General features: G+C 39.4%; 1 protein-coding gene across 1 annotated transcript in view; it reads right to left on the reverse strand.

Moving 5' to 3' along the window:
- MORC1 (MORC family CW-type zinc finger 1) overlaps positions 1-27,525 on the reverse strand; it is a 106,459-nt gene that overhangs the window by 51,111 nt on the left and 27,823 nt on the right. Inside the window, exons 10-17 of the mRNA XM_054016424.1 lie at positions 19,278-19,357; positions 17,918-17,991; positions 16,641-16,705; positions 13,191-13,334; positions 12,225-12,379; positions 6,274-6,402; positions 3,569-3,674; positions 1,678-1,816 (exon numbers count right to left, since the gene is read on the reverse strand). Of these exons, the coding sequence (XP_053872399.1) occupies positions 1,678-1,816; positions 3,569-3,674; positions 6,274-6,402; positions 12,225-12,379; positions 13,191-13,334; positions 16,641-16,705; positions 17,918-17,991; positions 19,278-19,357 (892 nt within the window). The remainder of the gene's footprint in view (positions 1-1,677; positions 1,817-3,568; positions 3,675-6,273; positions 6,403-12,224; positions 12,380-13,190; positions 13,335-16,640; positions 16,706-17,917; positions 17,992-19,277; positions 19,358-27,525) is intronic.

Raw genomic sequence — 27,525 nt, forward strand, 5'->3', positions numbered from 1 at the left:
GCAATAACACTAGTTACAGTCCAATGCTAAACCTCAGCATTTCCATGGGAGCCTGTGCATACCAGCAACGAATTGGATAATTGTCCTGGAAACAAGTTCTCTAGGTTTCCAGAAGATACTAAAAATAAAAAATTGTAACTAATCAAAGCTAATTATTGTGGAAAAATTATTGAAATCTTAGCATACAGCAGCGGTTTCAGGTGTTAAATGGTGTTCTTTCCCTGTGCTACTACAAAGTAAGAGACAATGTTGCCTATATATGAGACATTTTGACTTCATCTTTGATCATTATAGGTAATCTTACATAGAAACTTTCTTGAAGAAGGCACGGAATAATTCAGTTTATCCGTATAAGACATCAGGAAAAAAGGAGATTGAGCTGAGCTAACTACAAGTGTGCGAAGTTATTAAAAGCAACAGTGGAAGATTTTTGAAATCTAATCGTGGAGTATGTCCCCACTGTATGGAACCGTTTCAGCAGAATTAGGCAAACTTATGAATAAGTAACTAGGGAGAAAAACTACAGCTACGATAATAAATGAATTTCAGATGCATTTAGGATTTATTTCTAGAGTATAGGACTAAGATATAAGGCTCAGTGCTGAAAAATATGGTGAGCAAGCTGTGAAATGATTTGTTTGACAGAATGGCCTTTTCTGTTCCTAGACTATTGTTATGGCCCTCTTTCACAGTTTTACAACTTTCTTCTTGGAGCACAAGCACTCTTCAGTCTGAAGAAATTCTGTGCTGTTAGTTTTCTGAATCGGGTTATTTTTTGGAAAAGTTATTGCTAACATCAAGAGTTTGCTTTCTGCCTTCAGAAATGCCTAGCTCAAAAGAGTTGTTCCCTTGAAGCCAGGCATTGGTGTTTGGCTGTATTCCCAAAAGAAGGATTTGTCTGCATGCTGATTGTGACCAGCTCTGTTCAACGACTGATGTATGTAGTGTTGTCACAAACAAACTAGTCACACTACGAAAATATTTTGACCTTACTCCACTGATTTCGCCTCCTACAGGAACAAACCAGTCTCCAATATCTACTACCACCCTAAAAAGGACAACAATGTTTATATACACTCCAATTTGAGAGGATTATTTTTTATCTGGAAATCAAGCTATTTATCCTTTTAGTACCTAGTAAATATTAAGTCTACCAAAAGGTACCAGTATTTCTGGAATTTATGGACCGTGCATATTTAACTCCCAGACAGAATTTGGTAATGAAGATTGCAGCAGCAGTTTCTAGAATCCTAATTTCTATTAGAAAATAAATGATAGAGCAAAACAAATTATGCAATTCTCACCTCTGAAGATAGTATCAATTACATATCGCTTTGCTTACCGACTAGTAGAACTTAATTTCACTTCACATGATGTATTTCAGAAAAAACAAAGATCAACTCACAATTTGATAGTTACTAAACCAAAGTTAATGAAATGGTTTTCACTTGATTAATAATTCCAACTCTATCACTGAAAAATACTGCCATGGAACATGTTCTACGTGAATCAGAGTTTTTACACATTCTGCTTTTCTCCCCATTCTTTCAAAAAACAAAACCAAACAAACCAAGAATGTTTAATTTTTAGATTCACATTGAGTTAGTGGGAACTTTCCCTAAGACAAACGCCAGACAGCTCAGAGGAAAACAGTGTAAGCTAAAGGTAACAGCTCACCTGGGACTGCAAGTTTTCTAGCTTCCTTTGATGTCGCTGGATTGAATCTAAGAGGAGTTTTTCTTTTTCATTCGGTGACAGTGATAGTCTGTTCAAAGTGCCCAAAGGGATGGAGGGTAAACATTCTGGTCTATTACACCTACAATATGGTTTCAATCGATATAAGAGAAAAATGAGAGAAAAGGAATACATGCTCTGTTATCTTGTATTGTCTGGCAAGGAATTATCTTCAGTGGTTCAAAGTATAGTACTGCCCTCCAAAGTGACTAAAAGAGGCATCATCTAACACAATAGAACTGTTCTCTGAATATACTCCACATCACTTCTGTTAATTTCATTGACAAAAATTAGCTTTACTACTTTTAACTCTTGTTAGTTCTGGGGTGCAAACACCGATTAAAGGAAGAGAGCTGGTTTCTATTCCTTCTTGTGCACCAGAATTACTTACCATGACCCAGTCAGATACGCCTGTGCAATATGCTAATTGCACAGTGGCCACCAAGGCCTGCTCTACACCAGTGGTTCTCAACTAGGGGTCTGGCGCCTCCTGAGGGGCTGTGAGCAGGTTTCAGGGGGGCCGCCAAGCAGGGCCAGTTTTAGACTGGCTGGGACCCAGGGCAGAAAGCTGAAGCTTTGCTGTGTGGGACTGAAGCCCCAGGGCTCTAAGCCCTGCCACCTGGGGCTGAAATTGAAGCCTGAGCAGCTTAGCTTTTCGAAGACCCCTATGGCGTGGGGCCCCGAGAAATTGCCCTGCTTTTATGCTGGCCCTGGCTTTTATATGCAGAAAAACAGTGTTGTGGCACTGGTGGGCCATGGAGTTTTTATAGCACGTTGGGGGTGGACTCAGAAATGAAAAAGTTGAGAACCCCTGCTCTACACTACAGTTAGGTTGACATAAACTGCCTTGCATCAACCCAGCTGTAGATGTGTCTTCACTTAAATTTGGCTCCCACTGAAGTAAGTGCCTCATGTAATTAGATTGATGCAGTGTCTGTAATTAGATTGACTGCATTGCTTACACTGACTGTCACTGGCTTTCAGGGGCTGTCCCACAGTGCCCCACACTGATGATACAATCAATACAAGCGTTCCTGGTGAGGACGCGCATTGCTGACCCAAGGAGCCAAGTATCCGTGCGCAAACAAGCTATTTAATAACTGCGGTGGCTGTATACCAACCTAAATTAGGTCGATATAATTCTGTGGTGTAGACATGGCCTGAGGGCCCAGTTTTGCCCACGGAACCTTGATCGTGTGATAAAGATGGAACCAAGCTTGACTGTCAGAGCCTCGTTTAGGATTATAGGACTGGCAGTCAGAAAAAATACTTACCTGTAGTTTCACTGTGTTTAGTAGAGACATCAGATGCCATTTTTTACAGTCACCTTTCGTAATAAAGCTGCACATGGAATCTCTCTCTCTTCACACACACACACACACACACACACACCTCTCTGCCTGAATAATTAATACAGGATCAGCTTTCCTGCTGGGACCACATTGCTGCCTGACTCGCATTACCCTGAGCATGCTTTCTCCGCAATGGAGCTTTGGACACTAAAATCATGGTGTGTGCCAGACAGACTCAGATTTAGATTAGATGTGAGTGACCGCAAAATGTCCAAAGTAGCAGAGCTGATACACATACTATCTGCCACTTACTGCAGTTAACAAGGTTAGATACACCCCCATTATTCTGCCTTTGTTCTCTAATATAACGATCACAATAGTAAAGTTTCACATGGTATTTGCTTTTGCAAATATTTCAATACCATCTATACTTTACTGTTTGCATTTGTTTATTACTCTGGCTTCAAGGGAGATGGCTAATAAATGGTAATTCATTATTAATATGCTAATCAGTTATATAGTATTGCTAATCAAAAGCTTACTTGTTTTTCAGAGGACCAGGGATCATTTCACAAGTCCAGATTCCACGGTGGTCTTTGTTTTCGATATCAGTGGACGATGACAGAACCCTCCATTTAAGGCAGATATCTAATTAAGTAGTTAGAAGAAAATTACTACATCATAGCACATATCAAAACAAACACACCTCACCCCCCATTTATTGTGCTAATGGGATTCAACATGCAGCTTTGACTGTCTCATTTTCCCTCTGTTTACTAACTAACTAATTTTGGCATATTAAAAGAAATTCCAGCAAATGGCTGCCATTGAAAAAAAAAAAAAAGGCAACATACAATATAAATGTTACCTTTCCCTATTCCCCCAAAGCTCAGCTGTCCAAAGTTCCAGGACAGGCAGTGTTCAGTCCTGAACGAGTGACAGGTTTTGAACGTCATGACCCATCAAGGATAGAAATGGCTGATTCTACCACCCCAAACCTCGGTTAGAAAGTCAGGAACCAAGCTCACATTCTATGGCATAAGGCTTCCAATCCCACTAAAAGAGAAGGTACAGGGCCTTGAAATAGCTTTTCATAGATCATATCAGTTTCGCATAACTTTTAGAGGTTTCTACGGTGCGTTAGTTATAATTTCTCTCCCTCTGAGGGCAATCCAGTTAGTTGGACTCATGTTAGCAAAGGAATCACCATGTATAATTTCACATTTTACATACAGTTTGGCAGATACTCCGCTTACTACTGTAACTTTAGATAATTAGTGTATGCTGTCCAACACTGTCACTTATTTTGGTGTTATTTCTACCCCAGGAACACTTGTTATTGAACACTTTCCAAAAGGTAGCTGATCATACTGCAGTAGGCATTCGGAAAATATGAAGTGCTGCAATACCTGTTGGGGAAGAACTAATCCAATTTGGGTTTAATGCCTTATTATTAGGATTAAGTATTAAGAGAAGGCGAGGAGTATATTTTCTGAATAGTGGTAGTTATTGTGCCAACTATATTAGAGCAACTAAAGTTTCACTGATTTCTAGACCAGGATCAGCATTTTGAAACATTTATGGATCAGTTAACCAGTACAAATGCTTTCAAGATGTCAAACTATATCTAACCATGACAAGTCATGAAATATTATATGTTAAATAGGTTACTGCTGTCTTGCTTGCTCCATCCCTCCCTTACCTTGCCTCTCTCTTCAATTCTGACATGAATTTAGCAAGCAGATCTGACAAATTTGCAAAATGCTTTGTGCGTCTAAGAAATAAACTCCAGACTGCTTTGAAATGCAGTGGGTTTCTCCCAAATGGTGGATTACAACTGTATTGAAATGGGATGGGGAGACAAGACTGATGTGATTTCCAACAAGCAGCATGTGCTGACATGGCTGAAAATGAATACCATATATAGCACTGTAAAGCTGAACATTCCAGCTGTCTAGTGATCAATGACAAGTATTAGTGAGTCCTGATGATTCAAGGTCTATCACAAGTTCCTCCGTGTAGTGGGGGAGAAGGGGGAGATATTTTGGCACTGAGCCAGGACTAAACAGCAAATCCTGGACTTCATACTGGTTCAAATTTTTGTTACACTAGAATAGCTTCAGAATCTTAAATGTACAGAGTACCCTAATGAGTAATTTAAAAACAATGTTTCCATCCATGTTTTTTACTTGACAAAAGTTTTAACTGTTATTTCTGAAATAAAATTTAAATTTTTCTCATATGCTATAAATTCAAGAGCCAATTTAAATGTCATAGTCTGTGCTCACAGTGTTATGACTAGCAGTTTCTTTTCTGGGAGCAGACAACTTAATGTAGGGAACACTTTATTTCTGTGACACTGATGTGGGAGAATTTACTTACTGGGCTTTTTCATGAAAAAGCCTTTTATTAAACTTCTGACTCAGAACTGCAGGAACAGGAGCTCAAAGCTACTTAGTAGGATAACAAAGCACTGTAGTATTTAATTATACTGTGATCAATTGAAATGTGAGATCAATTTCATACTAGGATACCAGAGGCATAGCAAGCCATCTGTAAACTCAGATTTTGCCATAGGAAGTGGGAAGCTCAGACAATAATTCAAAAGTTAAAAAAGCAAGGTGTCTTTACAAAGCTATGTTGGTAAAAAGCAAAAAACAAATTAACAGAAACTGAGAAAAACCCAAATCAAATAAAAACTGCCCAGTTTGAGGTTTGATCCTGTCCCGATACAGAGCAATAAAGAACCCAACCTGGCATGGCAGAGAGGCACATTGCTGGGAAAGAATGAAACAGCTTCACACAAAAATATGTTATGTAAGGACAATTTGTAAAAGGAGCTTGGCAAATTAATTTTAAACAATGGATAACTATCAATTAAAAGCCAAAGCTGTGCTCCAATTCTGCGGTCCGTCACCAATAACCCTTTCACTCTGGAGCATATTAAAACCGCAGTTTGTTGGCAGCCTTTAAATATGATGCGACGAAACATTCAGAAGTGGAACATGCACAGTTATAAAAAAATAGCTGTGGATGGATTTTTTTAAGGGGTAGATGGAAAATGAAACATAGGGGCTATAAGATGATCTTCTGAAGGAAGAAGCACATGAAAACACAGCAGTATACAGTGTCAAATACTGGGGAAAGCTGGGATTAAGGTGTTACAATTTAAAGGCCTTTCTTTTTTATTATCCTATTAAATCCTCTCCTTATTTCTCCTTTTATGTATCCAATTATATAAACTCACCACACTGAACCAGGGCAGGAATTTCTATTGCACGTCTTCTCTTATACTGAATTGCATCTGAGGGTTTCTCCAGCCATTTGTCACTTAGATATCCAAACGCATTCCAGAATGAAGTTACTCCTTTCTGACCTAAAGAAGAATATATATTTATACAGATACAACATTCAGTAGCAGAAGAATAAGTTTATATGTAAACTACAGATGTTAGTTAAAGAACGTGCTTTGCAAATGGGGGACCAGTAGCTTTTAAGAGAAGTTGCAAACGGGCATGAAGGTAGTGTGAACAAGATGTGGTCTGGAAACAAAACTGAAAGATGGGATCCTAAGCATTCATGTGGGTTTAGAAATGGACACTCTCGTGGCCTTGGAATAAGTCACATCCCCTTCTGTGTCCCTATCAGTCAAATATTTACTTACATTATATGAGGAGTGGGGATGATTAGTCCATGTTTGTGAAGTACTTGGAAGATACATAGCACTATGTAAATATTACAGTTTCTATACAGAATGAGGTAGTAATACACAGAGAGACCAGTGAGTCACCTTTCAAATGCCTTTCTATCAGCTCAAATCCATTATAAGCTAAAGACTATTGTGAAATTCCAATTCACAAATATTTAAGACAAAGACTAGGTATGTTTGTAGTTATCCAGTGCATTGCAGATATAAGCAGTAATTTTTGATCTTCAATTTTTTAACGGTGATTGGCTCCACAAAGGAAGCTTTGTCCTCACACATTTTTAAGCCACCAAAAAAAACAAAACAAACCTGAAGACCAAAAAAAAAAAAAAAAAAATCAACATTAACATATATTTGTGAAAAACTCCCCTTTCACTAAAAGCTCCAGTGACATGGAAAGTATTTTCTAATATATTTTAGTTAAATTATTACAAGACCTCCGAGGTAGAACGTATTCCTATCCTCAACTTAGACAGGACAATGAAGGCACAGAGGCCAAAGTTTTAAAACATGGTGTCTAAACTATTAGACTCCTAAATCTGTATTTAAGCCTTCCATGTAGAATTTAAAGAGTGCTTAAATTATTTTAGGGCAGTGTCACCATTTAAAGTTAATGGTGTTTGTGCTTATAAGTCACTTAGGTACTTTTGTAAATTCTACTCTGAAGGCCTAAAGACAGATTTAGGAGCTTAACTTCAGGCACCTGGGTTTGAAAATTTTGTCCCGAGTTTTGGTGGCTTGCTCCAGGTCACATGAAGTCAGTGGCAGACTAGAAACAGAATCCAGAGGTGTTCAACAACTGTTTTCTCATCCAAGTACTAGACTGCACTCCCAGACAGCCAACAGTATATACTAGGGATACACCATCATAATCAGCAAAAGAGGGAACTAATGCAAGCATGATATGATAGTAGGGGGCAGGGCAGGGCTCAGCAGCTGTGGGGCTCACTTCTGTTTGATGTCTTATATTCATAAAAATCTTATACTCCAGGGCTTCAGCCAGCCACTGGCAGCAGTCAGGAAGAGATGTACCCGTTGCAGTGTATTCTGCTTTGGTTTTTATCTCCTTCCTCTGAGGGGTCAGGGATGGGCATGGCTGGAGATGGGCCACTGGATGGGGAGAGCCAAGACTCTGAGAGGGCTCTTTCAGGTACTTGGCTAACTGGATCTTGCTCACATGCTCAGGGTCTAACTGATCGCCATATGAGGGGGAAGGAATTTTCCCCCAGGTCAGATTCTGCAGCATGTGTGTGCGGGTCACATGACAGGATTATCTAGGAATATCACACAGGAGGTCAGACTAGATGATCTGGTGGTCCCTGCCTAAACTCTATGACTCTACGTACAGACTAATGGAAAGAACAATTATTTTGCTCATAAACACCTGGCAGAAAAGCTGTGTGAATTGTTGTAATTTTTTAATTTTGATCAGTTACTTTGATAAATTTATTCTGTCAAATACATTACTCTTTGCGGACCTTGCTTATTACATTGAGGTTCATATGTTGTGCCCCCTATTCCCACATTTATTTCAATGAGACTAAGTGTGTAACTGCAAATTAGGCTCTAAAGGATTAAACTTTAAGAACTTATTTTATAAACAGCAAAAAATATTGGATCAAAACCACTAGCTTGTTTAAGCACATAAATACAGTCAACAGAATTAATCAGTTCCAGTCTCTCATGGTAAATGTAGCATCCAAGAGCAGGGCAATAATTACTTTGTATTTCTTTCAAAACATTTCTAGCTCTAAGAAGTTGACAAAGCCACAACTTCACCTGGGTACCATAGGCAGAGTGCTTGGAGCGGGAAGAATTGTTAAAGTCAATAAAAACGTGTGCTGCTGTCAGTGAAAGTTGTGGGAGAAAGTAGGAAGGAAAGGTCACGGATTGCACCCTCTGCCTCAAGTCAGTCTGCTTTACGTAAAGCCCCACTTGGGCCTTCTGATCTACCAATTCTGCTTCAATTCATGCCTCCCTTAGTTTCCTTCTCCCTCAAACATCTCCATGGGCAGCTTCAAGCATCTGGTACCGAGAGCCTTGCACTCTCTCTCCTCCTTCAAATACCTTCAAAGGCAGGGACTCTGCTTTGTTTTATATTTGACAGAGCCTAACAAACACTATTCCATCACGTCCATCCTCTCCATATGCATTCACCAAACATGATCCAATGCTAACTTTCTAATATCGACTTACTTAAAAAACCCAAAAACACATTAGTGGTTTGCAAAACAAGCCACCTCTATCTTGTTCTGTGTAAGATTTTTCTCCTTCTCTGCTCCATTCATTTTTCCTGCCACCATAACATATCTTTTAATATGCTGTTCTCCATCAAGTGCCATGCACACCTGCGCTATCCACCAATATTAAATAATAGTAACCAAGACAAATTGAATGGCTGATTCTCAGACCTGCATTGAAAGAAAGGACTCTACGCACAGACATCCTGAGGTGGATTGGTTGAGTACGTCATAGAGACATATTTGGAGCCAAGGTCCGAAAAGACAAAGTTGCTCCAAAAGTTAAAATGGGTAGTTTACTAACATCTAAACAACGTCTCCTACATTAAAGCTAATTGGAAGCAGAGCATCAATATAGCTTATGGTGCATAAGGATATGCAGCACTACAAGAAACCCTGTTCACTGCTCCCATCCATGCAAGCGCGTAATTGTTTACTTCAACTAACTTCTCCTTCTCCCTAGCCATCTTCAAAAGTAAGTAAGGAACTACATACATATCCCTTTTAAGGTTTCAGGAGCAGTTTCTCATACACTGGAGTTTAAAAGCACTCTACCACTTTTTTTCTAGGAAGAGAGAAAAGACCCTCTATTAACTGCCTGTGTAGATGTGTTTCTTGTGCTTTCTTTCCTACAGAGCAATACTGGCGGATCAATCATGTATAAAGGAAGGCACGCTTGTCCAAGGCTGGATTGAGGCTACACTTGTCCCAAAGGAACCAGATATGTGGGGAGCTAATGCTACTGGTACATATATATCCATTGGTTAATTGACATACTTGCAACATTCGGGGGCTTTTATAGATATGCACACTAGCCAAAAAGGACTGAATATTTCAGGAGGAAGGGAAGATCTTTTACAGAACATGTCCACACCTCCTGCTCTTTTTAAAATGTTTATATTACAACAAAGAAACAAAAAGCACAAACCCCACTGTGACAGCCTAAAATCTTGCATATGGGGACAGTGTGGGATGGGGAGCTGGGCTTGGAAACAAGTATAGCCAGGTGAAACTGGACATCTTGAGCTACCAAACTTCTCTGCATTAGACAGAAAGGCACATTATTTTTTAATGGACGAAATCATGCGTAGATTTTTTTAAAGGCCATAATTTCATTCAAACTAGAGCACAATTATTCCAAGTACTACTATGGATCTGAATTAAACAAATAGTGATATTGCATCTTTTATTTATAAAACAAGAAAGCTACCCAAAATTATCTGATTATTTTCAAAACCAAGATGTGATGTAGGAGCTCTGTGCATTTTTCACACTGTAGAAGTTTTCTAGTGCACACTGAAAATAATGACTAATTACACAAAAAGCAGATTATAGCATTTGTTAAAACAATGTTGTTTGAACTGGGACACAGCAAGGGTCACATCTAATTTGTAAATACATGTAGAATCAATTTATCTAAAAAATGAATAGATGTAATATTTGCCTATACTTCCAATTCCTTACTAGATGAACCAAAATGCTTGCTTGATTTCACTGCTAAGAAAACTTGCACCTGGTTTCCTTTGTCTTCATCCTGTGGCTACTGGGAAAGAGCAAATTCAGGTTGCATGTTAGGATTCCTCCAGCTGTACTTTTGACTCTTACAGCTAGATGACCATTTGGATTTACCGTTTATCATCCTGGCTCTAGGGGTTCTTGCTTTACACAAATTGAACTCAACTGGTTGACCCACATGGGATTGTCACCAGATCCTAGGATTAGCATTTGAAAAGGTAGCATGCATTGTTATAGCACCTCCATCTCAACTTCATATCAAAGTACTTTACGTGCAACCTTTGCTCCCGTGTGTGCTCCCAGAGGCAGCAACAGTTGAATAGTTAGTAATCTCTCTGCCTCTATTTTCTGCACGCAGCATGCCTCTAGGAATTGCAACTGGTACGGTGTCTGGTCCACACTGACTCCCTCAGGTGGCTGTTCTTAAAAGCTACAATCTGATCCAACTGTGACGTTGCACTCCATATGATTTTATAAAAATATGCTAATGAGTGTGAATATAATATAACTGGAATAGGCTTCATGCAAAAGGTCTCTTGCTCTTGTAAGGTATCATTACAAAGCTTATAATCTACTGAGTGTGTTCATCCTATTTGTATGAATGCATCATTCTTGTATCTGAAACTAGAAATATGAAATATAATTCTGAGGTCCTATTGTAATTATGCAAAGTGTGGGCCATTAATGGTGGTTTGGAATCTTGATGGCTCCCATTAACCAGGACAATTGACTGTAGATGGCTCTGTTTATTTGCAAGCCTTCCTGTGAGTCAGGCCAGGAAGAATGAAGGCGTGGGGGTCTCTCAGGACATGTGACCATGTCACCTGGTACTGGAATCCATCTTAAACCTGGTGCTTTTCCATTTAGGAGGAGGGATAAGGACCTATAGAGAGACAAAAGATTCCTGCCTTGTGCCAAAGCTATAAAAGGAGGTGGAACAGAAAAAAGGGGGCTGCAGTCATGTGAAATCCCCTGCTTTTCACCTAAGATGGCTCCTGAAACTAACAAGAACTGTACCGGGGAAAAGATTGGGCCCCGACTAGGAAGGAGTCCAGTCTGTGAAAGAAGCTTATTGGAACATCTCTGAGGGTGAGATTTTATCTGTATTCAGCTTCCTACTGTATTAGGCTTAGACCTGCACGTTTTTGTTTTATTTTGCTTGGTAACTTACTTTGTTCTGTCTGTTATTACTTGGAACCACTTAAATCATACTTTTTATACTTAATAACATCACTTTTGGCTTATTAATTAACCCAGAGTAAGTAATCAATACCTGGGGGAGCAAACAGCTGTGCATATCTCTCTATCAGTGTTATAGAGGGCTGACAATTTATGAGTTTACCCTGTATAAGCTTTATACAGAGTAAAATGGATTTATTTGGGGTTTGGACCCCATTGGGAACTGGGTATCTGGGTGCTGGAGACAGGAGTACCTGCTAAGTGGTTTTCAGTTAAAGCCTGCAGCTTCGGGGGACGTGGTTCAGACCTCGGTCTGTGTTTGCAGCAGGTTAGCGTGTCTGGCTCAACAAGACAGGGTTATAAAGTCCCAAGCTGGCAGGGAAAATGGGCTCAGAGGTAGTCTCAGCACATCAGGTAGCAGTCCCAAGGGGGGTATCTGTGACCGAACCCGTCACACTAACTTCCAATTTATCGGCTGTATTTGATGAATTAACAGTTTGACACAGATTTTTTTTAATAGCTATATAAAACAAGCCAGGCTAAACAATAAAGATTTACTTATTCCCATGTCCTTCCAGTACTGGATCAGATAATGCTCCATGGATGTCAGCAAGTGGTTATATTCTTTAACATTGACAAAGGCCTGCTTATTGTGTGTTGGCTCCATGACTTCTAAGGGCACATCCACCATTCCAACTGCTCCACTGCTGAAACTGAAATAACATCAGTTCAAAGCATTTTGATCCAAGTTCAAAGAACAAGTCATCTGTTTTGTTTGCAGCTGCCCTTGACTCAGTGATAGCTCAGTGGTTTGGGCATTGGCCTGCTAAATCCAGGGTTGTGAGCTCAACCTTTGAGGGGGCCACTTAGGGATATGGGGCAAAAATTGGTTGGATGATTTAATTGGGGATTGGTCCTGCTTTTAGCAAGGGGTTGGACTAGATGATCTCCTGAGGTCCCTTCCAACCCTGATATTCTATTAAATTAAATAATATTTTTCTAATAGAAAATGGAGACTAGCATCCTGTCTGATCATAGTCATGTGCAGAATTATATTTAAATTACTTCATTTCAAATGAATACATGAAATAAATCTCAAAAATATTATGTTCTAAAATGTGAGGACATGTCAGAAGTGGCAGGATAGGGAAAGGAACAGACACCAGGATTTGGAGGATATAAAAAGAGCAACATGCAGGTAAAAACTCAGAGAAACTGAGAACTCAAGAACTCCCAAGCTGCAATAAAAAATTCAACAATAGTGAGTTACTCTAAAAAATTACTTTGAGAACTGCAGACCTATATTTTGAATGATTTATTCTTCCCTTAACGCATGTATATAACACTCAAAAATATATTAATAATCCATGTTGTGCATATGCTTGGAAAGGAAATAACCTCTTTCAGGTGGGATCATGGATTTTAGACTCCTGCTGGTATTCATAATACCTGCATTTTAAAACAAAGTTTTAAACCCTAAATAAATAATAATAAATAAATAAATAAATAATAAAGAAAGCTTACCGAGACCCCTGTTTAAGATGTGGTCCCACTTTCTCATACATTCTGATCAAGCGACTGTTGTTATAGATGAACATTCCATCTTGACTTCTGTTTTCTATGTTTATTCCAAATATTAAATAGAGCTTCTTTGGCCTCCTCAATTCTCTAAGCAATGTAAAATCAATAAGAAGTTTTCTTTTATAAATTTCCTTTTAAAGTTTTATAATTTAATTTAATTTTACTGATTGTTACCAGTTTAGTAGCCACTGTTAATCTGGTTTAGGAGATACAGAGATTGGACAGTTCACTTTAGCCAGAAATATAAATGATAAAAAAGTAGTATTGACCACAAAAACATCCAAACTTTTAAAGGCTAACATGATTCTTGGGTTTTCAAACTGATGGGACAGACTTCTGTATACTGGAAATGGATCAGAGGCAGATCACATTCATCCATTTTTGAAAACAGAAAATTCCTGTTTAAAATCAAACACAAGCCAAGTAGCACGTTGGCAGCTTGACATGAACAAAGACGGCACTGGCTGTTAACCTGAAAATTAAGACTGAAAGCCATTGCTATGAAGATTTTCATATTTATCAATATGAGAACAGCTAAAGACATTCTTTCGTTGCATTTGTAGAGGAAAAATGCCTTACCAAATTGGCACTTGTTTTCATATCATAAAGTTTCTGGCTGATGGATTTTTTTTTAAATTAGGCATACTTAACCATCATCCATTAGTAACCATCATCCATTAGTAAGCAACACAAAAATTAGCCAGTTTTGTTCTCAGAGTTGACTTGTATCATTCCATACACTTCATGTTTCCTCCCATTCAACTAGTGGAGAATGGAGGGTTAAAGTGCCCTATGGCTTTGTAAGACTTTCTGCAAGGAGCTACCAGAGTCAAAGGAACTAATCATGAACAAGGAGCTTCAACTAATATGAACCACATTTTGGGGGGGTAGGCCCGAGGAATGGAAAGTATTAAAATTGGTAAGCACCATCATGTAATCACTACTTGTATGCTGCATCTGCCAGTAACATTAGAAAATGTAGCATTATCCAGTTAAAGGACTACACGAAGCCCATGTACTACAGGTGACCTTCAGATTCCAGGAAGTGAGGATTTTACTTTCGGTAAATGATAGTAGTGTCCTTCTTTGAAGTGAGGCATCACATAAGCAAGAATGTGTTCGCTATTACCTAAAGAAGCAGCTCTACACCCTACTCTTCAATAGCTAAAGATTGGATGTTTTTTTCTGAAAGATATGCTTTAGTTCAAACAGAAATGATTTTGTGGAAGTTCTATGGTCTGTATTATAGAAGAGGTCAGACTGGATGATCACAATGGTCCCTTGTGGTCTTGGAACCTACGAACCTATAAACTTTTTTTTTTCAGAGTTGCTATCCATTCCAAAATTCTTGGGTCATTCCCAGGAAGTCTTAAATTACTCTGGGCATCACATCATTATGATGCAGTGTTCAGAGGAGGTATTACCAAACAGATTTAAAGCCATGAAGCAAAGAAGCAAATGTGATAGAATTACTTGTCCTGCAGGATAAAAGCAAAATAACCAAAGACATTTTCTGCTGCACTGACTGAAGTAGTGTGTTCTTTGCAATAGCTGCTCTCTCCTCATACTCCCTTAAAAGTTTCTGTTGACAGAGTGCATGGAGGGAAACTGTCTAGCTATACTGTGAAGGGTTTAGTGGGGAGCAAAGGAATGATAGCCCAATGAAATAGGAATCTACCCACTGTTAGTTTGTTATCATCCCTACACACCAGACAATCCACCTGCAAGAGATTACTCTTCTGAGCAAGGTTTGAACCCAATTTCACCACTTTATAGATTATATATGGACATATCCATGGGTCATTAGATGGTTGGTATGGATTGCCAAACCCAAGAAGATTTTACAATCTCCATGTTAATTAGTCTCAGCCCACAAGTTGCTCTTGCAAAGTCTGGGCATCTGATTAGCACTCCATTTGTACTGCCATGCTAGGCAATAAGCACAGAGTCTAATAAGAATAAAACAGAAGACAGGAGTAAAAAAGGGAAGACCTGCATCCTTGATAGTAGCTGGGTAAGAATAAAGAGGGCAAATAATTTCCCAACAGCCAGGCGGGCAGACAATGAAGAAGGAAAGCTTCCTATTTTCTAGAAGTCAGGGTATGGGGAAATGGGCGAGACATCCACCTCACCTAATATCAATCCATTGTGTTAAGTAGCATTATAATGAAGCAACATGCTTATGTAAGTGGCTCCAAAGCCAAACAAAACCCCAGTTAAGTGCAAGTATGTGTTTCTCAGATCCTGTAAACAGGGGAATGCCTTCAGTTGACTACTTGAATGTATGAGATTATGGATATCAGCCTGAAGATGGACATTACTTTATATCGTTCAACCTTGGTAATACAGGCCTATAATCGTCAGCTTCTTTGGACACTGAAGTAAATCTCTGTTTCCTTCTGTTGTACTCCTTGTCTGACAAATATGCCTGTATGTGGAGGAGGTGTCCTACATTCTGTTCAATTGTAATCTGTTTTGCAAGTCATAGAAATAGAGACAAGCAGCTACTGCATGCTCTAAAAGAAGATTCTATGCTGTAGCCTTGTTGAGGAGGAGACTGAAATGTCAACCTGTACGATACAGAATAATAATTTCCTCATGGAAAAATTTTGGGCACCCTTTGGACCCATGCTGAAGAGGATCTGGTAAACAAAATATAATCTAGCCTCTGGGTTTCCTGGCTGCCCAAAAGGACCCACACAGAGGGACTACAAATCTCACTTTTTCCCTGAAGAGAGGTGTTTGATCTGAACTGCTGTTTGTGGATATTAACTAGAAAAAGAAGCAGTTGACTCTAATCTAGCCAACAGATGGGTATTGTAAACTCAAGCACATCTTAAAATACTGTCAGGGTGTGACAGAAGCAGACTCCTAAAAATACTTGTTTTTATACAGGATCAATGGCCTTAGGTCTCTAGCACACTCCTATTCCTAACTGAATTGCCATGCTACAAGGTAGGGCTTTCAAAATGTCTTGTGTAACACTGCCTAGATTTGTCACAATGAACCCAGGGTTGATTTTTCACCAATGTCTCAACATCAGAGAGCCAAGATTTGAGCTTTTCAAATTTTTGTAACCATATTATAAACAATTAAAAACAATATTTGTTTCACCTGGTGTATGGGAGGAAACATAACCCAAGTGTCTAAATAGATAAAAATAATTTCATTCTAAAAGATTTTAACCAAACAATTACAAGAATTAATTTTTTTCCCAGAAAAGGGTAAAGGATTGGAGCATCCAAAGTAATTGAAAAGCACCTTGAAATGACAAAGAGCTGCAACTTGAGAAAGCACTATTTAAATATCAGACTCTGGATCAAATCACTATTTACAACAAACAGTACACAACCACTTTTTATGAAACACTGGTTAAATAGTCTCACATCTTGCCTTTGTTTCTCCTCCAGCTTCTCACACATTCTTTTTGCATTTTCTAGAGAATCCTGTAATACAAGCTGAGCAGACTTTTCCATTTAGGGGAAAGAGCAGTAAAACAAGTTATTTTAGCATCAATTAATACCCTACTTTTTTCCCCCCAAGTTGCTTCCCATTCTGAGAAAGTGAATATTCTGGAGCCCACCCTACTTCCAAGCCTGTCACTAGTCTGCTACCAACCCAGATACTGCCAGACACAGTTAGTGTACTGGAGATTAAATCAAGATATATTAGAATCAGTGTTAAATTTTCACTCTGCTGTTCAGAGCACAATACCCCAAGGAATGGAGCAGAAGGCAGTTGGTTTTAATTAACTCTATTCCTCCATTTATACACATCTGAGGCCACAGAATGAAACTTCAATGATTCTGGTCTATTTCACTTTGCACCCAAATACCCGTGGCATGAAGTGTAAGTTAGAGCCGTCAATGATTTACAACGGCAAGGTAAGACACAGAAGAAAAACTATTGGTGGTTCTGACCAGTCAAAACAGAACCAACACTGATTTTAGTGACACGCTATAGGAGACAGAAACAATCATTACAATATTTTTGAATGGAGAGCAGAAGTTACGTTGTAGGTGATGGACCCTTAAAATAGATTTTGAGAATTAATCACCACACTTGCTTCTCCTTCCATCTCCCACAATTACACGTTTTGCAAGTGACGTATGCCCTTCTACTAACAGCAAGCCTCGTCTTCAACATTTCGCAGGCAAATCATGAAAAATTCAAGTCTATATGCATGCATGGGGACAGAAGGTTGGCGGACCAAGAGGGGGGGCATTATTATTACAGTTTTATGAATACAATATCTCCATACATAAGCACTATCATTATCACATTTAAAGGCAACTAAGAGGGGGAGGGAAACTTCTTAAAATATTTTCTTGAAAATGTAATTGAATCCAAGATCAGTGCGACTGGGCACTTAATCTTTGTAAAAATCCTCAATAATAGTACACATGTAACTGATAGAAATGTAGTTCTGGTTATCCTCCCTGGTGTTTAATAATACTGGTAAGCTAAATTTAAAAAACCTGCCATTACAACTGTTTCTAGACTATCTTTTAGAAAAATTACATTAAAAAGAAATTAGGTACCTTTCCAAAAAAGCTACCACTGTTCATTTTCCACACTGACACCTGTGGCCAGTAAACATGGGTTGCTGTGGAGCTATAACAAGCAATATCTCTGAATATGCTTAAGATATACTATCACTGCTACAGTACCTCATTGACCTCATGCAGAAGAGATTCTTCTAAATGCTTTAATTGGCACTTAGCTTCTTTTACAGCTTGTTCAGCTAGAAAACATAAGCAAAGCAATTACTTAAAGTACAGCTTAGAGACATTATGAAATCCTGACGCTACAGAAAAAGAGAACATCGATTGGGTAAACACCATGACGACCTGGAACTGTTTAATGTTTTAAATCTCGGATTATGCATTTGTGAGGTGCTGAGCATCCTCTGTTTTATTGGAATCGGTGGGAATAAAGGGCACTTAGTGAATGACTGAGACTGCAGCACGTGAGCACCTCCTGAGGTACTAACATACTTAGTCAGTAATTTACATTTACAGAAGGGACCATTCTGATCATCAAGACTGACCTCCTGAAGAAAACAGACCAGAGAACCTCACCAAAATAATTTCTAAAGCATATCTTCTAGAAAAAAACATCCAATCTTGATTTAAAAATTCTCAGGAATGGAGAATCCACTACGACCTTTGGTAAATTGTTCCAATGGTTAATAACACTCACTGATTAAAAGTTATGCCTTTTTTCCCAATCTGAATTTGTCTAGTTTCAACTTCCAACCACCAGATTATGTTATACCTTTCTCTGCTAGATCGAAGAGCCCATTATTAAATATTTGCTCCCCTTTTAGGTACTTATAGACTATAATCTATTCACTTAACCTTCTCTTTGTTAGCTAAAATCGATTGAGCTCCTTGAGTTTATCACTATAAAGCATATTATCTAGTCCTTTAATCATTCTCATGGCTCCACTCTGAACCCTCTCCAATTTATCAACATCCTTCTTGAATTGTGGGCATCAGAACTGGACACACTGTTCCAACAGCAGTGGCACCAGTGCCAAACACAGAGGTAAAACAACCTCTGTACTCCTCCTAATTAGTCCAAGGATTGCATTAACACTTCTGGCCACGGCGTCGCACTGGGAGCTCACGATCAGCTGATTATCCCCTCATGACTCCCAAAATCTTTTTCAGAGTCACTGTTTCCCATGATAGAGTCCCCCCACCATGTCAGTATGACCTTGGATTTAGGAAGAGGATCGCTACTTTTCTTTAGATTCCTTGCTTTCTTGAATTAAAGCTCCCCATCCTATCTTGCAAGGCAATTTGTGACTATGCTCTTTTCTGTATTTTATATTTTAACCGCAACAGAGCAGTTATGGGAGTTTAGCTAATATTTCTGAGCATATCAAAAATATGAAGTGCTACAAAAGTGTTATTGATTTCTATTCACAAAAGAGTTTTACTACTAGCATAATTAAGCCACAATTTTGAAATAAAAAGCAAAGTTATAGTTCAATAAAAGTAGCCAATTCAGGATATTGCATACCAATCTTCACATCCACTTCTGCCTTCTTTATTTCTTTCATCGCAGTGCCTTTAAAAGATGACGTGATGTATGGGTACATTCTGTTAAGACAGAATGGTAAAATCATTACAAACTGCATTTTCAACACACATCAGAGCAGTCACAGGAGCAAACAAATGTTATGCAGTACATGTTATAATGCACATTACCTTTGGATTAATTTACCTTCTCAGAGGCCAATGCCAACAAGGTCTGCCACAAACCTGCCACTCTGTATATGCTAATAAGAGCTAAACAAGTTATAGATAGACTACCTCCCAGAAGTAATTTAGAACCTCTAACTTCATCTCACCTTTGTAATATTATTTTCAAAACGAAGACTGACTGATGCACTTCTGAAATTCATGGCACTAAAGCAGGGGCAGGCAAACTTTTTGGCCTGAGGACCACATCGGGTTTCCAACATTGTATGGAGGACCGGTTAGGGGAGGCTGTGCCTCCGCAAACAGCCATGAGTGGCCCAGCCCCTGCCCCCCTATCCGACCCCTCCCCGCTTCTCGCCCCCTGATGCCCCCTCCCCCAGGACTCCTGCCCCATCCAACCCCCCCGTTCCCTGACAGCACCCTGCCGCCCCATCCAACCCCTCCCCTCCGTCCTGACTGCCCCCCAAGATCCCTGCCCCATCCAACCACCCCTTCTCCCTGTTCCCCAATCGCCCCCGGAACTCCCGGAAACAGCAGGGGAGGGGCCGGGGGCGAGCCACCTGGGCCAGGAGCTCAGGGGTCGGGCAGGAGGCTCCTGCAGTTGGATGTGGCCCGCAAGCCGTAGTTTGCCCACATTTAGTGACTAAAGAAAAAATTTCACGTCTGCATCCAGAATATCTATGATGTCTTTATGTGACTGTAGGGGGTGTGTCTACACTGCAGTTAGACATCTGGGGCTGGCCTGTGCTAGCTGACTTCGGCTCGCAGGGCTGTTTAATTGCAGTATATATTTCTGGGCTCAGGTTGGAGCCTGGGCTCTGAGATCCCGTGAGGTGGCAGTTTCCCAGAGGTCAGGCTGCAGACTGAGCCTGGAAGTCTGCACTGCAACTAAACAGCCCTGCAGTCCAAGCTCCTTGAGCCTGAGTCACCTGGCATGGGCCAGCCAAGAGTTTTTAATTGCAACATAGACATATCCTAAGAGCCCTTTAAGCACAGTGGCTTTGGATACATTATCTCTCATCAGACCCAGCTAACTCACTACATCCAACACTCTGTTGTCATGGTATTTATCCAAAAGGAATTGTGTAAGGTATCATATGAAAGCTAATAACACACTGGTTATTAATATCATTGTAAAATGCACGTGTGTTAACATTATATGTGACGTTATGAATTGCCTCTGTACGATGTTACTAGAACATATTTAAGACCAGACAGCTAAGCCTAGGTAAAGGTGATAAACAGGTTTGTCCTAGACAAAGGAATGTGGGTTTACTTCAATTTACATAAAAAGAACAGGAGTACTTGTGGCACCTTAGAGACTAACAAATTTATTAGAGCATAAGCTTTCATGGACTACAGCCCACTTCTTCGGATGCATATAGAGTGGAACATATATTGAGGAGATATATATACACACATACAGAGAGCATGAACAGGTGGGAGTTGTCTTACCAACTCTGAGAGGCCAATTAAGTAAGAGAAAAAAACTTCTGAAGTGATAATCAAGATAGCTCAGTACAGACAGTTTGATATACTTATAGTGAGAATACTTACAAGAGGAGATAGATTCAATGTTTGTAATGGCTCAGCCATTCCCAGTCCTTAAACAATCCTGAGTTGATTGTATCTAGTTTGCATCTCAATTCCAGCTCAGCAGTCTCTCCTTGAAGTCTGTTTTTGAAGTTTTTCTGTTGTAAGATAGCCACCCGCAGGTCTGTCATTGAATGGCCAGACAGGTTAAAGTGTTCTCCCACTGGTTTTTGAGTACTATGATTCCTGATGTCAGATTTGTGTCCATTAATTCTTTTGCATAGAGACTGTGCGGTTTGGCCAATGTACATGGAAGGGGGGCATTGCTGGCACATGATGGCATATATCACATGTGTAGATGTGCAGGCGAACGAGCCCCTGATGGTATGGCTGATGTGATTAGGTCCTATGATGATGTCACTTGAATAGATATGTGGACAGAGTTGGCATCTGGGTTTGTTACAAGGATAGGTTCCTGGGTCAGTGTTTTTGTTCAGTGATGTGTGGTTGCTGGTGAGTATTTGCTTTAGGTTGGGGGGTTGTCTGTAAGTGAGGACAGGTGTGTCTCCCAAGATCTGTGAGAGTAAAGGATCATCTCTCAGGATAGGTTGTAGATCTCTGATGATGCGCTGGAGAGGTTTTAGTTGGGGGCTGAAGGTGACAGCTAGTGGTGTTCTGTTATTTTCTTTGTTGGGCCTGTCTTGTAGGAGGTGACTTCTAGGTACTCGTCTGGCTCTGTCAATCTGTTTTTTCACTTCAGCAGGTGGGTATTGTAGTTTTAAGAATGCTTGATAGAGATCTTGTAGGTGCTTGTCTCTATCTGAGGGATTGGAGCAAATGCATTTGTATCTTAGAGCTTGGCTGTAGACAATGGATCGTGTGGTGTGTCCTGGATGGAAGCTGGAGGCATGTAGGTAACCTTCAATTTACATATTAGCAGTAAACAAAAACATCAAGCTGCATCAGCCGAGGTTATCCTGATCCTGAACTCTAGACACAGAGAATTAACATGGCTCCTGCATCCCAGTGAAACAAGAGACTGAATCCAGAGGAGGCCTTTCCGACTTGTAAGACAAAGAAAATCCCTTTGGGGATAAAAGGAACAGAAAGAGATTCTATCTTAGGAAACAAAGGAACCAAGCAATTTGATCTCTGTGATGGTTCCTGGCCAGTAAAAGCTGGAAAGGAGATTGTGGATGAGAGAAATGATCTGGAACAGAGACTGTATCTTTCTAGATTGTTTAGTTTTTAGATTTGCCACCTTTAGCCCTTTTACTGTGTATCACTTAATCCACGTTCTTTTGTTAATAAACTCATTTTGCTTTCATTAAAAACCACCAAAGCTGTGTAAAGTCAGTAAAGTGTGTGCTTCTAGAAAGCTGACAGGTTGGAGTGTTTCACTGTCTCTCAGAGGCAGCGAACTTAACACTTTCTCTGTGAGAGTCCAGGGAAAGGCACTGGTCCCAGCAGTAGGGTGATTTCCGGGCTGGACGGACACTAAGGTCAGTCTGCAATGAGTAACCAGGCAGGGCAAAGCCAGGGTGAGGATTGTGGGCTGCTACCAGCCTGTTGGTGTCAGAGCTCTGGACCAACACTGCATAACCACCAGATACCCAGGGTTACAAAAAAAGACGGTGACCCAACCCCTTACTGGCCTGGGTGAATTCCAAAATGACATAGTTTAATGTATACCAACACAATTATATCAAGCCATTGGAGCAATTGACTGCTCACCTTACTCATACACATAGCATCACTCAAGTTAACTGTAGTAACCAACCAGCAGGATTTGACCTTATCTGCTTATCATCATCCATAAAAGGAATTTGTACTTCAAGTGAAAAGTATTCCACATGCAATTGTATATATAAAGTATCAGATTTTAAAAAGTCGGGGACAACTTTTATAACAGCATATTTAAAATCAATTACTTTTTACACAGTGCCACCTATTTACATGCATGTTTTTTACTATCCTCAGTAAAATCACTTTAATTACTCTAATTTCAATTAAAGAATGGCCTATAACCAAAAGTGTACAAACAAGTTTGTAAATTTAATGTTCGTGATGCAGATTAATATTTTAGTGCCTTGCAATCCTTTTGACTGCAGCCAAAGTGCTCAATGGAGGAAACTAAGATGAAAAGAGATGTCATTATGACAACGTTGCATATAAGAGATGGAATTGGAGTTGTTTTGTTTTTGTTTTTTTAAATGCAGCAATATTGTGATCTCAAGCATTAGTTTGAAATTAGGATAGACTACTAATTGCTAATACAGGAAGCATTTTTTTCCAGATAAAACTGAAATGGAAAAGGGTTCTTAAATATTAAAAATGATTTATCATGCTGGGATACACTCAAACGATGCTGCCAACATCTGAAAAGTGAATTAGTCTCATTACTAAGACCTGGTGTACACTTGAAATTTAGGTTGAATAGCTGGGGGGCTCAAGGTGTGACAATCCATGTTGTAGCTATGCATACCTACCCCGCTCCCTCAATGTAGACCCAGCTAGGTCGATGGAAGAATGCTTCTGTCAACCTAACTATCGCTGTTCGGGGAGGGGGACAAGCTACAGCAGTGGAAAAATCCCTTGTGTTACTGTAGAAAGTGTCTACATTATGGCGCCACTGCACTATAGCCATGCCACTGCAGGGCCCATAGTGTAGACAAGCCTGAGGTTGTCTTTAACTAATGATTCTGTGAAAATAACCAGAAGAGTGTATTTATGTAACAGCATTTTCTAGTCTACACGGTCAATTTATGCTATTTAAACAACATGAAGCATAAGCTACCTATGAATATGGAAACCAGTAACTGTCACTGGATTTGTTATTATACTGAAGTACAAAAAACAATTGTAGGGTGGATTTCATGACTTCCTAATTACCTTGAAGAATCTGATCTAAACAATAAGCATTTAAATGAAAATCTAGCTACACAATGAAAATTAGTAAACTAAATGATGTTTCATTTGAACACTTCTTCCTAATACCAAGTTTGAAGTTAAGTATTCATGTGTTTTGGAACTGATCTGAGATCCGTGGATGAAAGTACTATTTAAGAATAATAATTTAAAACAGTCTTGCAAAGATTTATCTTGTACTTAGTGTGATATCAGAGAGATGAACCAAGAGGGTAACTATTCTATTGTGTTCGGGAGAGAAATCATCCAAGAACGCGGCATCTAGGTTTTAAGAGTTAGAAACAGAAAGAAACCGATTGTTTTTTCCAATTAATAGACTGACCAAAGGACTTGAGATTTCTATGGAAATGCTTTGCAAAAACAATGAGAAATTTCCATACCGGAAAAAAACAATTATGTAAGTTACTTGGTACTAAATGTTGCACTGTAAGTTTAATGTAATATTGTGTTCAATCCTTCTCTTATCATTTGTACATAATCTGTGGTGAGGCATCCTCAAAATAATAGACTTAGCCCTTTTACTATTGTTTCAAGATGTTCATGAACATTTGCCATCCCCGCCAAAAAGTCTGTTGACTATCCTTTCACAGGTATGATAATGAGAAACCATAATGATATATTACATACTGAAGACATTTAAAACTAATAGAGGGAGAATCAGCTTCCAGTATCTTGCAGTATAAATGTATGCGTTAACATTAATATTTACTTTAAGAAGTTAGTAAGCTAAAATATAGGATGGACCATAAGCCTCCAGTTCCAAGGGAGAAAATTATTAAGCATTGTGTTTAAAGAGCCAAGGTGGGTGAGGTAATATCTTTTATTGGACCAACTTCTGTTGGTGAGAGAGAAACTTTTGAGCTACACAGAGCTCTTCTTTAGGGCATTGTGTTTGCTATACTTCTTCCTCTTGGCTCTTGTACATGGGAAAATTAGAGTCAGATGTTATAGCTCCATCTGAAACTCCTACTGAAAAAAGGAGGAAGAAAAAAAATCACAAGGGACATAACTAGTCCCCATAACTTATTTCCTAGTGGAAAAAAAATAGTAGAAAATCTGAGTGGATTGAGGAAAGAGCAACAGAAAATATTGTTACATAATTGTTTTTGTCAGTTCTCACTCTCCTACACAGGAACATCCAAAACTACTATCAAATGTACCAACCAGTATTAATAGTGGTGGTGAACTTATCATATTTAATATAGCAACCTGTAAGTGCCCATGTGGCAGAGTTATAAATAAATACAAATATATTTCTGGCAGTATGGCCTCTAACAGAGACTGTCAGTTGCTCTGTAAGCCAAGTTTTGAATGCACAATGTTCAATTCAGCATGATATTTTAGCTGTTGTGATTTTGATGGAGCATTTTCAAAGGTCTTGATGCAAACTGACAATTTGCACCCCCTTAATGTCATCATCTGCGATTTCATGACAAAGACTGAAGAGGAAAGGTTAGTTAATATGAAGTTCATTGAAAACTGTAGGAATAATATCTGAGAGGTAAATGGAAACAATCTTGTACAGAAAAAATAAATGCATAGCCAGGGGTATCAGCAAACAGAGAGGTTACATGGCTGAGGGTGTGAAGGGAATGTGGTTACTGAAGTGGAAGTTTCCATAAGCTCATGGAAGTCAAGGAGACAAATATATGAGCCAACGATTAATTGTAAGACGAGCCTGTGCCCTTGTCTGACCTGGCTTTCCTTCAAGAGTTCTGTGGATCAAGTGAAAGCAAGGGATCAGATGTGTAAACTATTAACCCATAACATAAAAATGCATGTGTCCCACCAGCTACAGGATTCATTATTGTACTATAGAACACAGGCAATTCCATCCATAATAATGACTGGCAGGAAGCAGAAGTTACCAGGCAGAAATGCATGAGGGGAAAATGAACTATATAGGGTATAGTCCCATACAAAGCACCCAATGGGGAGAAAATTACAGAAGCCACTTCTCACTGGCAGAGAACAAAAACCCTTATACAGAAAACACCACGATGAAATGTGGCCACAGTTATTCCCCACACAAGTTTGTAAGGCCACAGAGCTGGCCTGATCAAAAGCCTGTCTTCCCAGATTGTTGGGTGATAGATGAAATGCCATAGAAAGAAATGAGTCATCCTGGAGAGCACAAGAAGCTGTCAGAACATAGTTCTGAGCTAGAGTGGAGCAACAGCTCCTTCCAAGGAACTTCATCAGAATGGAAAGTCAGACATTGGGTGTCATATTTGGGGAAAGCCGATTGGCAATGAGGCAGCCTGAAAAGAAGTGATGTCTACCTCAGGAGAGGTGTGAGCCCAAGCTTCTGAATCACCTATATTCTGTTCTCTCCCACTTCTGTAGCACTTTATTTTTGTTCTCTCTAAGTTGGGCACTAAGTATAAAGCAACAAGGAATTAGCAGCAGAGGACTGAGGCAAGGCCTCCGCTGCTTCCAGACTGGATTAAGGCTCCATTTGCACCACTCCAAGCTGGCCAATGTGATTGATATGCTTGCTCCCGCTCCATCTCCACTACTGAGAAAGGATATAGGACCAATATATGGACTACAGAGTCAGCATTTTCTGGAATTACCCAAGAAGCTTTCCTTGACTTCTACTTAAAGCCAGTCATAAACTGAGGAAGCAAAAATTATGTTGGGAAGGAAGAGGGGAAGGTGGTGGCAGAGACTAATTTTACGGTTTTGGGTGGGGACTCCTTGTTGAAAGATGGATCTATAATGAGGAATCCTGAAGAACTCATTACATTCTAACATCAAGTTCTCAATTTGGCACAAATTGTTAAAATATGACAGTACAATGTAAGGGCTGAAAGGATTCTCATTTCACTGGAAAAGTGAGCAAGAGCAGATACAATATGTTAAAGGAAACTGACACTTTGTACTCAATATAGAACAAAGTCTCAAAACAGTCCATTAAAAATAACTGAGAACCAGGATAACAGGCTCAATGTTCAACAGTGATCAGATAAAGAGGGCCACACAAATTGAGTGAGCAAAATATACAGGAGATTAAAATAGAACAGATACTGAAAGTGATTGAAAGAGTGAATATTTCACCTACAGCACACACTTCTACAATTATTGGGATATTCACAGCAGTTATTTTCAGAAGGAACGATATTTTTGGTGCTGCAAAATTGATTTTAACACTTAGCTTGATATGAGGACTATTACGCTACTGCAAGAACACGAACATTGAAGTTATGCTAAGCTTCAGTCACAAAGTGGCATATATTGAGACATGCCAGCAGGATTCTGAAAAGCAGTCCCTCCCCCTTGAGCACTGACTTGGCGGGGTGCACTAACAGGGCTCAGTTAGATTTACTTTAGGAGCAACCCCATACAAACTATAAATTAACAGGATTAGGGGGTCATTACAAATAAACCACATAAGTGACCTATAATCTCATACTGCATCTTTCATACAAGAACAGAAGCACCTTGATGCACCGAAGTGAAATCAAAAATCCCCCTTTAGTTGATTATCTTATGTAGCAAGTTCTTTGCCCTGGGTCGTGGTAACTGCCAAGCATTTGTCACAGATGATTACACTTTAGCAGACCTGCCTGCCAATGCGATATGAACTTTGTTTAAATTATAAG

The sequence above is a fragment of the Malaclemys terrapin genome, chromosome 1, assembly GCF_027887155.1.
Source record: "Malaclemys terrapin pileata isolate rMalTer1 chromosome 1, rMalTer1.hap1, whole genome shotgun sequence".
In the NCBI taxonomy this organism is placed as follows: domain Eukaryota; kingdom Metazoa; phylum Chordata; order Testudines; family Emydidae; genus Malaclemys; species Malaclemys terrapin.